At 35.3% G+C, this 12,243-nt stretch overlaps 1 protein-coding gene across 2 annotated transcripts in view; it reads right to left on the reverse strand.

The window, feature by feature from the left end:
* Positions 1–3,199: 3,199 nt before the first annotated feature.
* The window catches only part of LOC113102290 (E3 ubiquitin-protein ligase HECW2-like), a 48,141-nt gene continuing 39,097 nt past the window's right edge, over positions 3,200–12,243 (reverse strand). The window contains exons 21-30 of one of the 2 annotated variants that reach the window (XM_026265789.1): positions 11,307–11,427; positions 11,112–11,225; positions 10,749–10,901; positions 10,447–10,545; positions 8,712–8,841; positions 8,476–8,622; positions 6,846–6,960; positions 6,525–6,610; positions 6,320–6,432; positions 3,200–5,295 (exon numbers count right to left, since the gene is read on the reverse strand). In XM_026265789.1, the coding sequence (XP_026121574.1) occupies positions 5,184–5,295; positions 6,320–6,432; positions 6,525–6,610; positions 6,846–6,960; positions 8,476–8,622; positions 8,712–8,841; positions 10,447–10,545; positions 10,749–10,901; positions 11,112–11,225; positions 11,307–11,427 (1,190 nt within the window). In that variant the 3' untranslated portion in view covers positions 3,200–5,183. Of the gene's footprint in view, positions 5,296–6,319; positions 6,433–6,524; positions 6,611–6,845; positions 6,961–8,475; positions 8,623–8,711; positions 8,842–10,446; positions 10,546–10,748; positions 10,902–11,111; positions 11,226–11,306; positions 11,428–12,243 lie in introns of those variants that run through there. The other variant, XM_026265802.1, reaches the window with a different exon arrangement.

The following is a 12,243-nucleotide window of genomic DNA, read 5'->3' on the forward strand; positions in this document are numbered from 1 at the left end:
AGGAAGTGCAGTTTTTTTCTGTCTTTCTCTCAGGCCATGCATAATTCAAGATAGCCTTTCCATTCCACTTCCTCCTGCCATGCCTGCAAAAATAGACCCGTGGAGGTCCATGCCATTCCTGCTTTGTTATTATATCATGCATACTCCTGTACTCCACAATGTAGCCAATCGCATCAGAGCTATATGTCAACTTCAGAACAGATGTGTTTTTTTGTAAATGTGTGATGATAAGGTGTCTGGTGAGCTGTGGCTGCTAAATTGTTACACGGAGAAACTGATGTCCGTCTGTTTCCATGGTTCACGTTTAGTCTGTATTTTGCAGAAAGACATTAATCCATCTCAAGATAAAGCTTGATTGAATAGATACAGTATGTAGCCTAAGCAATACAACATCTATTTGGGAAGGAGCTTTCAAGGCTTTTATTTTCACCGTTATGAAAAGTGATTTTGGCAAGCTGAATGTTTCGGGATCTTTTCTGTTCTAGAGCAACACATTAAATAAACATATACTCAATCCCAGTCACAAGCAGGAACTACTCTTAAAACTGAAAGGAACTAAGAAATTAGGAATATTATTAAAGATAAACCATATCTATGAACGTAACCCTAAAATCTGATTAGTTAAAAAAATATATGTTATTCTTGGACTAAAAAACTGTTGATACAAAACCATGTTCTACTTGGCAAAAGTGTCCAAAAACACAGTAGGCAACTCTCTGAAAAAAAAAAAAATACTGTGATTTTATCATGGTACAGTGATACATTATTTTGCATTTCAAATACTATGGTACTGGAATGATACAATGGTATATGTCCAAATCACCATGATAATATCTGATTAACATATTTAATGTATAGCCTTTACCATGGTATTTACTTGGTGTTTTACTTAGCAACTCTAGTGGTTAATTGAAAAAGCTGCATGCATCTTACGAAAGAACGTTACAAAACTACTTATCTCTGTGTACGTTTATGGCGTGACACGCACGAGCGAATGATGTGTGTATCGCAAAATTAGTCCCGACAGTTACAAATGTAAATTATTTTAAATGATTTATCAAAGTATATTGGGTAAAGAAATGGCTTTGAAGATTTGATATTTTGCATTTCCTCGATAACATTTAATTATTTTTATATAGGCTAAATAAAAATATGGCATTTCCACAGTCCTCATCTGTAAAACCATAGTAGCTGCATGGTACAATGTCACTTAAATAAAAGCTAATATTTAGTTTTTTTGAACATGTAACATGTAACATGAACATGATATATTCTTGTAAGTACTTTAGTATTTAGTACATAGTATCCTAGGCTATATACCATAGTACTACAGTGTATTAGCCTATTATGATATTGCCACAGTATTTATTGCTTTTTCCTGTCTGTCATTGACTGTACTTTTTTTTTAAATATAAGTACAGTATACAAACATGTATGTACACAATAAGAGCACTGTATCAAATTATTATTTTAAATGTAAGTAGGTAAAGACACAACATAAAGTGGGTCCAAATTAAAAAAAAAAATAAAAAAAAAATTAAATACTCCTAAATATTGAATATCAGTCTTGATTTTGTTGACTACAAAGGTTTCTATTTAGGTTTCTTGTTTGCTCCGCCCAGGGGAGGGAAGGTACATAATTTCTCCTGAGCAAAATGATTCGCAGTGAATCTTTCAGAGGCACTATCATGGTCTAAAAACACCCTGATCTGGTAACTCCCATTACTTTCCTGCAGAGACCTATACTTGTGAGCTTTTGTTGTCCCTCAAGGTCAATAACTCAATATGTCTGTGTGTGTGTGTGTGTGTGTGTGTGTGTGTGTGTGTGTGTGTGTGTGTGTGTGTGTGTGTGTGTGTGTGTGTGTGTGTGCGCGCATCTGCATGTGCACATTTGTGAGATATTAGAGTGCATGGAATGGCAAGTCAAAATTGTCAATCACTGAATCTGGGAACGCTCGTTTAATGCTTCAATGCGAGAGATTGCATTTACTGTATTTTGTGGAAAAACAAGTAACCTTGATTTATTATTATATATTGGATGAGTTTATCACGTCTCATGGGATCCTACACACCAGCTGTTACAGCTCAGGGTCACCCCCACTCACACACACACACACAAATAGAGCATGGTCCATGTCACACTAAAAGCACAAGGGTTTATGGTTAGTGTCAGCAAAGCGCTACTGAACAGATAAAACAGCTGAAATAGGTTTCTAAGGGACCCTGAAAATACTGCCTCATTGAACAGAGGAGGTGGGCCTGGCGTTCACACAGCCAGCAATCAAGGCCTGTGTGATTGTACAGCGAGAGCGCTTCTAGCACCCACATCAGCACACTCTTTCATGCAGCAAACACAAGCTTCTCTCCCAGTGGTGGATGTGCACTCTTTACAGTGGAAAGTGCTAATTAGCATCTATTTTCATTCATCTTGTTGACTGGCATATTGTTAGACTGACTGAAATCTTACATCATTGTGCATTTCTGTGTAGTGGCTAATAAAGTGGCTTTGAGGTCTCTCTCAGTGAGATTCAGAGGTTAATAAACATTTCAGATGGACATTTGAAAGTCTGTGAAAATCTTTTGGCAGGAGACCCACTCAGGAAACCAAGTGGGTGGTCTGCCATCTGCTGTTCACAAATGGCCATGCATGCATCACATTGAGAGATATAGTATGAATTTATTTATTTTAATTATTTATTTATATTTAAATAATTTTAGACTGAAACAATAAGGTTCATTATGCACGGTTTCGATTTCTTTTTAGCATGGCTACTGTAAATAGTATGTAATTCTAGTTCATTGTGCAAGATGATTCCAAAGATTCATAAAAAGGAAACAAGTTACAATTATATCTCATAAATCATAATGCAGATACAAGTACCATTTTGGATGCATTTTATATTCAAATAGTGAACTATTGATTTATTAAGAATATTGTTTGAACTCACAGAAAACATAAACATGTCACTGGTCACTGTGAACAGTGGAAACTTAAAAAGAGCCATGTGATTAAACAAGATTCACTGAAGAAAAAAAAAAAAAAAAAAAAAAAAAGATTTATTTTTAAAAGTTTTCTTTTCTTTTAAATCTAATTTTGCATTTGCCATGACTGGGTTAAGACCGTTTGTTAATAACAATAAAATAAATACATAAAATAAAATAAAAAAACTTACATGGGGGAAAAATAAAAGGAATGGAATTTTTATATGGTTTGACAACTTGGTTTGACTAATCTGAATACACAGTCATTTCATCAAAACAAGACCAAAATCAGCAATAACCCATCTGATTATGGAATCAAGACTCTGAGGCATTTTCCGTGAGATAAACAGCTTTATAACATCAGCTGAGCTGAATCAATAAAAAATAAAATAATAATAAAAAAAGAGAAAAACCAAAATATGGAGCTCTGAAAGCTGTTATCCAATCAACAATCACCTGTTTCAGAGCACGTGAATGGTGCAAAATTAAAGTGGTACAGAAAGTCAAAAGCAGCAGCTTTCTAGTAATGAACATCAGCAGAAAGCCAGAACTTAAGTGGGATCTCTGTCTGAAGCCTCTGGTCTTTAGAAAGGCAGAGTACATTTTAAAGGAACAGTTGACTTAGAGATGGAAAATTAATTTACTCCCCCTCAAATCCACACGTCTATGGCAGCCTTCAACCTTTGGTACATTCAGCACAAATACGGTGTCAGCATGGCACTGCAAATACCTTAATAAAAAAAAAGAACGAAGATCTATCTGGTATGTATTAATGATCTAGCCAGCTATAATCAAATTCTTCTGTTGCTATTCCAAAATTTGATGGTCCTTATAAAGCCCCATGGCAGTTTTAACGACACCAGTTTTCACTGGAAGCAATATTCATTTCTTACACAAAATTTAAGTTACAAAACATTCAGAACTAGAGTACAATCCAGCATCCCGCAGCCACGGCAGTGTTTTATAAAAGGCTGGGTTGAGTTAACGCAAATGGAAAAGTCTGGAATGTCTTGATATGCTTTTGTGGGTTTGATATTCAAGTTTCACATTATACAAGAAAACACTGTCAGACTCAAGAGAAGAGAGTAAAAAATGAGAAGGTAAGGGGATTGGAGGAGAAAAAAATATAAGCAAACATTAATGTCACAATAAAGCTATATAAGGATATGGAAGACAACATGAAATGGCAACAAAAGCCATCTTACTTCATGTTATTAAATGTGATCATATCATAATGAGGCATATTCATAACACAAATCAGATCAGTTTTAATTTCATGTTGACTTTGTTTCTATCAATAGCTTTATTTACTAGGTACAGTATGTGACCATTCTCTTTCAAAATGTCATCAGAAATAAAATTAGGTTATACGAGGACAAAAGAAAGGCCAAGGTTGGGCTACAAAGTAAAAAAAAAATCATCTGTTTTTCTTTTCTTTTTTTTATCATTTGCACATAGTGGTCACATTCATGATGTTGTAGTAGGTCTGCGAGTGCACTTCAGTGTAACAAGCCCTTTGAAAACACTGCGTGTGGGAGTATATAAACAACCAAATTCATTCAAAAGTGTCCCAAATCTGACATGACGGCTCCTTGGATAGCATATGGTGTCAAAACAAACATGACATGGACTAATATATGAATATGATGAAAAGAAGAGAGAACATATACGGTACATTTCATTTCAATACAGAGGGCAGCGCTGTCATGTGATGTGTGTGATAGTGTTCGAGGGGATCTGAGACATCTGAAAAAGATTTCACAACACAACATTTGTTCTTTCACGTTGCATTTCGATGCTATGTAGAAAAGTTGTTTTTAAAGATAAAAGAGTATGAGAATATCAAAGTCCTTTGGTTTTGTTTGGTTCTTCAGTGAAAGTAACTCATCCTTTCATTTGGCTGGTCACATCCTCCTCGATTCAATCAGAGCCGATCAAGGCGGCGTCATCAATGTTTACGCCTGACAAACATTCAGTGAACATCCACACAGTTCAACTCACACGTGTGTGACTGACTGTTTCTGTTTGATTCTTTCCAAGAGAGTATATTTAAGTGATCCGGTGTACAAAATATACAACTAAGTGCTTCTGGTGTCTGTTTAGATGGATACTTTCTTTGCTCTTCTAGACAGGTGGTGGAAATGTATATATATATATATATATATATATATATGCTCAGCTCAAAGTGCAAAGGTCAGCATTCACTCCAAACCGAAAGTGCTGGTCTCCTCCACTGCTGTCAGCATCTTCTCATACAGCATGGAGAACGAGGGGTACGGGGGGAGGTCCAGACGATTGAAACACGTGTGAGCTCTACAACGGCAAAGAAACACAAGTTAAGTATGACTCTCATTTTCTGATCGCATACATTTCCCGCCATACAATTTTTCAAGGACTGTTTTATGAATTGCCAGATTGTGCCATCTTGTGGATCACATAAGCAATGAGATCTGTGGGGGGGGGGAAGGTTTATTTGAGACAAATGTGCCATTATTGGACTTCATACATTAAACATGAACTGTGATTTTTCTTTTTTAGATTGTTTGTACAATCTTAACACAAACGTTCTCATGTAAGATGGATTTAACAAGTGATTTACATCAGAAATCATTTTCATCAATGAGACTTAATAGATAAATGTGTGCCATTTTTATGTAACACTGGATACATCAGGCATTAAATTGTTTAAAAGTGACATTAAAGACATTCATAATGTGATTTTTATTTCACGTGAAAATGCATTTTGAACTTTTCTATGCATCAGTTTTCACAAAAATATCAAGCTGCACAACTGTTTTCAACATTGATAATAATTAGAAATAATAAGAAGAAATGTTTCTTGAGCAGCAAATCAGCATAATATAATGATTTTTTAAAGATGATGCAACAACGGAAGACTGGAGCTGAAAACTCACTTATAACGTCACATTTTATAATATTTGAAAATAGAAAATCACTTTCAATTGTAATAATATTTCACAACATTACTGTTTTTACTGTATTTTTGATCAAATAAACGCAGCCTTGGTGAGCAGAAGTGACATTTTTCAAAGGCATTAAAAAAAAACTTACAGACCCCATTATGTTTATAGTCATTTATATGTATATAAATGTATATTTTATATATTTTTAGATTCCTATAAATACGTTTTAGTCAAATGCTATTAGATTTTTTTGTAGCTGGCATGATACATGATGAAATGCATTACACGATGATTGAAATAAAACGTGGACGTTAAATATAAATGAATGCTTGCAGACTTCATGGGATCATAAAGGGCTCTGACATCTATTTAAAACTTTTATAAAACGGATCTTGAATTGAGAAGTAGATTACCTGGGCAGAGATGTAATTTTTCCCCATTTCTCTACACAGAAGCGTCGTGGACCATTGCTGCCCCTTAGGGAGGCGAAGCCCTCGTACGGGATACTGGACGTCCCCGTCACAAACTGAGACAACACAGACATTTCAGCCACAGGTCAAGTGTACAGACTATACTCTAGCTAATAAAAAGAGCTTGCGTTTCTCTTTCATCACTCACTTGGAGCAATCTGAGTCTCTGCTCATTGTTGAACCGCTCCACTGCTGCCCAGAACCAGCGAATCACGATGTGGTTGTCATGGTAACCTGGAGGGAAAACCAATAAACTTGTTCCAATAAACTCCAAATGTGACCTGTACGGCTAGCAGAGGCTGTAAAATCCCACGGTCTATCTGCTGGATAATATTTCGGCCATAAATCATTTGCTTCACATCGTGAGACCATGGTTGTACCACAGTTTTGGACACCATGATGGTAATATCATAAATACGGTAATCATTTGGTCCATTATTAGTGCTGTAGTGAAGCTGTCAGCCTGTACCTCCTCTGTACTCGGTGTTGTTCCTCCAGTCTGCCAGATCGATCTCCGCTGTTCCAGCGATCACCAGCTCCAGCTCCCGTGCATCAAACACAGACACCAGCCGCGCATCTACAACCTGCAGCCATAAACACAGCCATAAAACATCAGCTTCCACAAATATGATGAAATATGATGTGAAATTCTTGGTTTTATTAGATAATTAGTAACTTGTATTCCTGATGGGCAAGACTATAGTAAACGTATCATTGCATAGTTATACCCTAAAGACAATTAAAACAAATCAGAAATAAAACTCATCAAACATACATTAAACCGTCCATGTTGTATTAATTATTGAATCTTTCTCATTTCATTCAAGGTTACTCTAAATCATTTAGGATTTAAAAAATGCACTTCATTCCTCATTGGCTGACGTGATCTTTTGTCAGAGATGCTAATTAAAGGTAATGTGAAACAGCGACAGAAGCACTGCTGAAATTTAAAGACAGACATTTTTCAGAATTACGTCATGTTCCACACACACACAGAAAAAGAAAGTGCATAAGAGTGAAAAATGTTTTTCATGTTTTTGAAGGACGTCTTTTACCCTTACCAAAGCTGCATTTATTTGGTAAAAATATGCTAAAAACATCAATATCCCAACAGACTAAAGGCTGTCGTGTTGTCAAAAGACCCGGTACTTCGGTACTAAGTTGTTACAAAAAAATTTAAATGTACCGGTACCAGGTTTCTTTAAGTACCGGTGGTACGATTTCCGCGAAGCAGAAAACACAGACTCAAAATCCAGTCATGAAAATGAAACTTACATTTCAATAAGGAACAGTCACAGGTTAGCATAAATTAATCAAATCTCCATATGGACCAGTATCTGTAAATATTCAGCCGCAAAAGTTGGTTGAAATCTGAATCGTGCGCGTCTCTGTGTGAATGAATGAATGGCAGAGACATGCGGGTTTTTTCTACTACATAGACTGAAGCGCGTGAAGCTTGCAGTAATTTCAGCATCTGCCGTCTCAATGAGGACAAATACATAAACAACATCACCAGAACTGTTCTGAGTTTCTATTTCATTTGAGGAAAACCAGTGTCAATTTAAAGGTTTTCACATCAACCCTTCAAAATAAAAAGTTCATTTTTACATAAAGGCATTGTGCTAGAAATATTACTTTTATTTAGTAGAATGTATGTGATACTGCTATTACTGTTGAACAAAAAAATATATAAAACTTCTTAAATCAATCACACAATATTTACTTTTTTATGTTATGCTGGTGTTGTATCTTTTTGGATGTTATAGTCAATACAGCTGGATAAAACAAAAACAATATATTCTATACCCACTGTATTTGTGTAGTTATGTCTTTACTGTCACTTTAAATTGCTGAATAAAAATAATAATTTCTTTAAAATTAATTCTTACTTATCCCAAGTTTTTAAATGACTTAAAGTCTTAAAGTATTAAAGCAAACAAAACATCTGAAACCAAAATTGTACATTGACCCAAATCTATCAAACAGAACTCCAATAATAATAATAAAAATAAGAGATGTCTCATGGCAACTCTACATGGCAGAAGTGGCATGTTTTTATGTGACTGAAAGCTTCCGGAGTGTTGATTTGATTTCAGTACCTCGTAAAAGCCTCGCACCAGACTCTCCGTCTGTTGGACGACACCGCGCTCTATACGCCACTTCACCATGCACTCGATGTACTCTTTCTTATTCGTCTCTGACACTGGGATATTTGCACCGTCAGGCTTTAGCTCGCGCTCTGTGATCTTACATACACACACACATACACACACAATTCTGTGAGCCAATGGAGAGAGGTTGTGCAAGCTTAAACACTGTTTGTGTACACACTGACCTGTCCAAACACTTCCTCATTGACCGTGAAGGTCAGGTCCAGCATGTCCTCTATGTCATTGTCCTTCATCCACTGAAGACTCTGATGAAACTCCTCATCAAGATACTCCAGATCACTCAGATCACACGGACTACACACACAGGTTACACACATACAAACATGAAATAATGCTCGTGATCTAGGTAATCACACAGAAAGTGTAAAGTCTATTTCAAGCACCCGCACATGTCAAGTTCACATTAGTATCGTTTAAATACACACACAAAAAGCTGGGGTTGCCAGAATTTTACTGTGAAAAATACGGTAGCAACATTTGAGGTTTTAAAGTTTTAACTTACATTTAGAGTTAAATACCATAATTTCCTTAACTGATATAATGTTAATACATCAGCCTACTGAAGTACTGAAATCTGTTTTGTACCTTTGTAATACACTGAAAACCACCAAAAGCAGGTGGTGATGAGAAAGTCACATGATGAACCAAAGCCCATCACAAGCAGCTTTTAAAATAATAACATACATAGAAGGTGCACAGTGTTATTCACACAAACACTAAAAACCATCATGGTAACACACGAAACCGAAATAAACTGCAATAAAAATTATTTTTAACAACATTATGAAGTGAAGTGAAGTGAAGTGACCCATACTCAGAATTTGTGCTCTGCATTTAACCCATCCGAAATGCACACACACAGAGCAGTGAACACACACACACTGTGAGCACACACCCGGAGCAGTGGGCAGCCATTTATGCTGCGGCACCCGGGGAGCAGTTGGGGGTTCGATGCCTTGCTCAAGGGCACCTAAGTCATGGTATTGAAGGTGTACTATGTTAATATACAACCCTAATGTACAAAACTGATAAGAAAAAACTAAGAAGAAACATAGTTATTTCGACAACAACAACAAAAAAACATCAAATTTGAAAAGTAATGAAGGAATTCTGGGAATGTCAATTTACAGTTATTCACTGTCAATTATACATTATTTTTCACTTCCAAAAATGGTACACTACCGTAAAATTACATATAATATCCAATACAGTTTTTTTACCGTATATATTAGGGGAATTTACAGTTAACCATTTAACAGGTTTGTACTGTAGCATTTTTACAGTCTTTTACCGTTAAATTCACGGTCATTTTTTACTTTTTTGAATATTCTTAATATTAATATAGTTAGAGATTCATTCTTTTAATATTTTCTATGTTATTTCACACAGTATTTTATCTTAAGCACTGCAAGCCATGCTCATTTTATTTTGTCATAATTGTATATTTGTTTACAAAAAATACAATATATACTTATAAAAATAGTTTTAAGGCACAAATCTTGACACCTGAACAGAACACTTGATACTAAATAGAGTTGTGCTACCAAATGGCTACCAAATGTCTACCAAATTGGCATCAGACAATGTCTACAAGTGAAACATCGCAACGGACAATGACATCATGGGAATGGGGGAAATTAGTTAGCTAGATGGCCAAGTGGCAAAAAACTGAAAACAATTACATCATTAAAATGTAATTCTCATTTATTTTCATTGATGATGGATAATGGCATCATCTGTCGGTCCAACCCTAATGCTAAAGGTTTAATGCTAATGCTTTCAACTTTATGTAACTCTATATAACTTTTTTTTTTTGCTCAAATTATAAGAAAAAAAAAATTCATAACTGTCTATTTAAAAAAAAAATAGACAAAAAAGGGACATAAATGCTTAACTTACATTCGAAGTAGGCCTTTGTAAAAAGGTTGTGTGAAGAAGGCATCCAGTAGGTATTGATGGATAAGAGCGAGACCCAGAATACGGCCACTAAACCGAAACCTGACAACAGAACATGTTGAAAAAAAACATTGGATACATTTCGGCTAGTTTGGTCTATTAAAAGATTTTGTAGGCACAGATCGAGCCAAGCCCCTTTTAAACCTTACCTTCAAAATATCGGATGTGCATTGATCAAATCAAATCAAGCTTCACATGCGGCAAAAAACTGTAAAAACTGTACTTAAAAGCAACTGTGCACTCACCACTCATGATGGTTGTCAACGAAGGCAGACATGGGGCTGATCTGGACGGTGTAAGTGTCATTTGCTGAATACTCAAACAGACCATAGTATGGGTTAAAAAGCTCCCGAGACACCAGAAAGAAAAACTCTCTTGAGGGGCCACTGTAGTCCAGTCTGAACGAGAGCAAAATTGCATATGTTTAGAATCAAAAATAAATAAATCAACTCAGTAAATATTTTATTTTTAATTATTTAATTAATAATAATTTTAAATGAAGATAATTACACAATTAGTTTAATTTATTTCTGACAATTTATCTTTCTTTATTTAACTGTTATAGAGTGCAAAGTCTGATTATGTTTTAACATTGTGGAAACACTGACCCTTCTTCTCCAACAAAGCTGACATAGAGTTTACTCCTCTGTAGATCTTTGCGAGAGTAGCACATGATCTGATTGAACGCATCCTCCAGGAGATGATCTCTGCGGATCATCAACCTAAAACAAGCACAACAAGTCAGCGGGAGTTTGACAATGTGTTATAAAACAAGACCTCAGGCTACCTGTACAGATGCTTACTTCACTTTGCCTGGACCCTGTCCGTAGCCTTTAGTCTCCAGTTTGCGACAGAAATTCCGAAGTTTGGCTTCAAAGTCCCGTTTGTATGGTGCAGGGGCCCGTGCGTTGGCTCGCTGTGTACCTAAAAGGAAGAGATAAAAGTTACAATACAGTACAGCTAAAAAAAATGAAAATCTTGTAATCAAACATAAATAAATGTGCAGAAAATGTATAGATAATGCAGAACAATTACGGCTTTATTTGTCAAATTTGATGACAAATGAGTTCTCTTTTATATATCAGTCATTTTTCTTAGACTCAGACTATTTCAATTAAACATAAAAAAAAACTGAAATTTCCATTATATCTCCTCATATATATATATATATATATATATATATACATATATATATATATATATATATATATATATATATATATATATATATATATATATACACACACACATATATATATTTCGTTTTTTTTTTTTTTTTATGTTTTTTTTGCAGGGATAAGTAAAACAAACAAAAATAAAGAAAGCTTTAAAAATGTAGACAATATGTAAACAACAACAATAATTTATTATTATTATTATTACTATTAGTAGTAGTAGTCGTATTGTTGTTGTTTAAACTGGATATGGTCCAAAATTATGCTATTCCTAAGTATAAAGTCCAGCAGAATTGTATAAGAATGCTTTCTATTCAACCAAAAAAGGAGTGTAGAATTCACAAAACCCGCTATAACCAGCGGACCCTGTAATCCCAGAGTGTCAGCGGTGACTAAAGTCAGATCATGGTGAATTAGACCATGATTCCCTCTGGCAACGTGATGTCTGCCACTCTCCAAACAGACTTGTGAAAATCTGAGTGTCAGTGTAACGGTTAAAAACCAGCGTGTAGAGATTAGCCAAAAACCCTGGACTCCAACAACACATCAAATCCCACTCAGCGGA

This window comes from Carassius auratus, chromosome 1 (assembly GCF_003368295.1).
Source record: "Carassius auratus strain Wakin chromosome 1, ASM336829v1, whole genome shotgun sequence".
NCBI classification, from domain to species: Eukaryota; Metazoa; Chordata; class Actinopteri; order Cypriniformes; family Cyprinidae; genus Carassius; species Carassius auratus.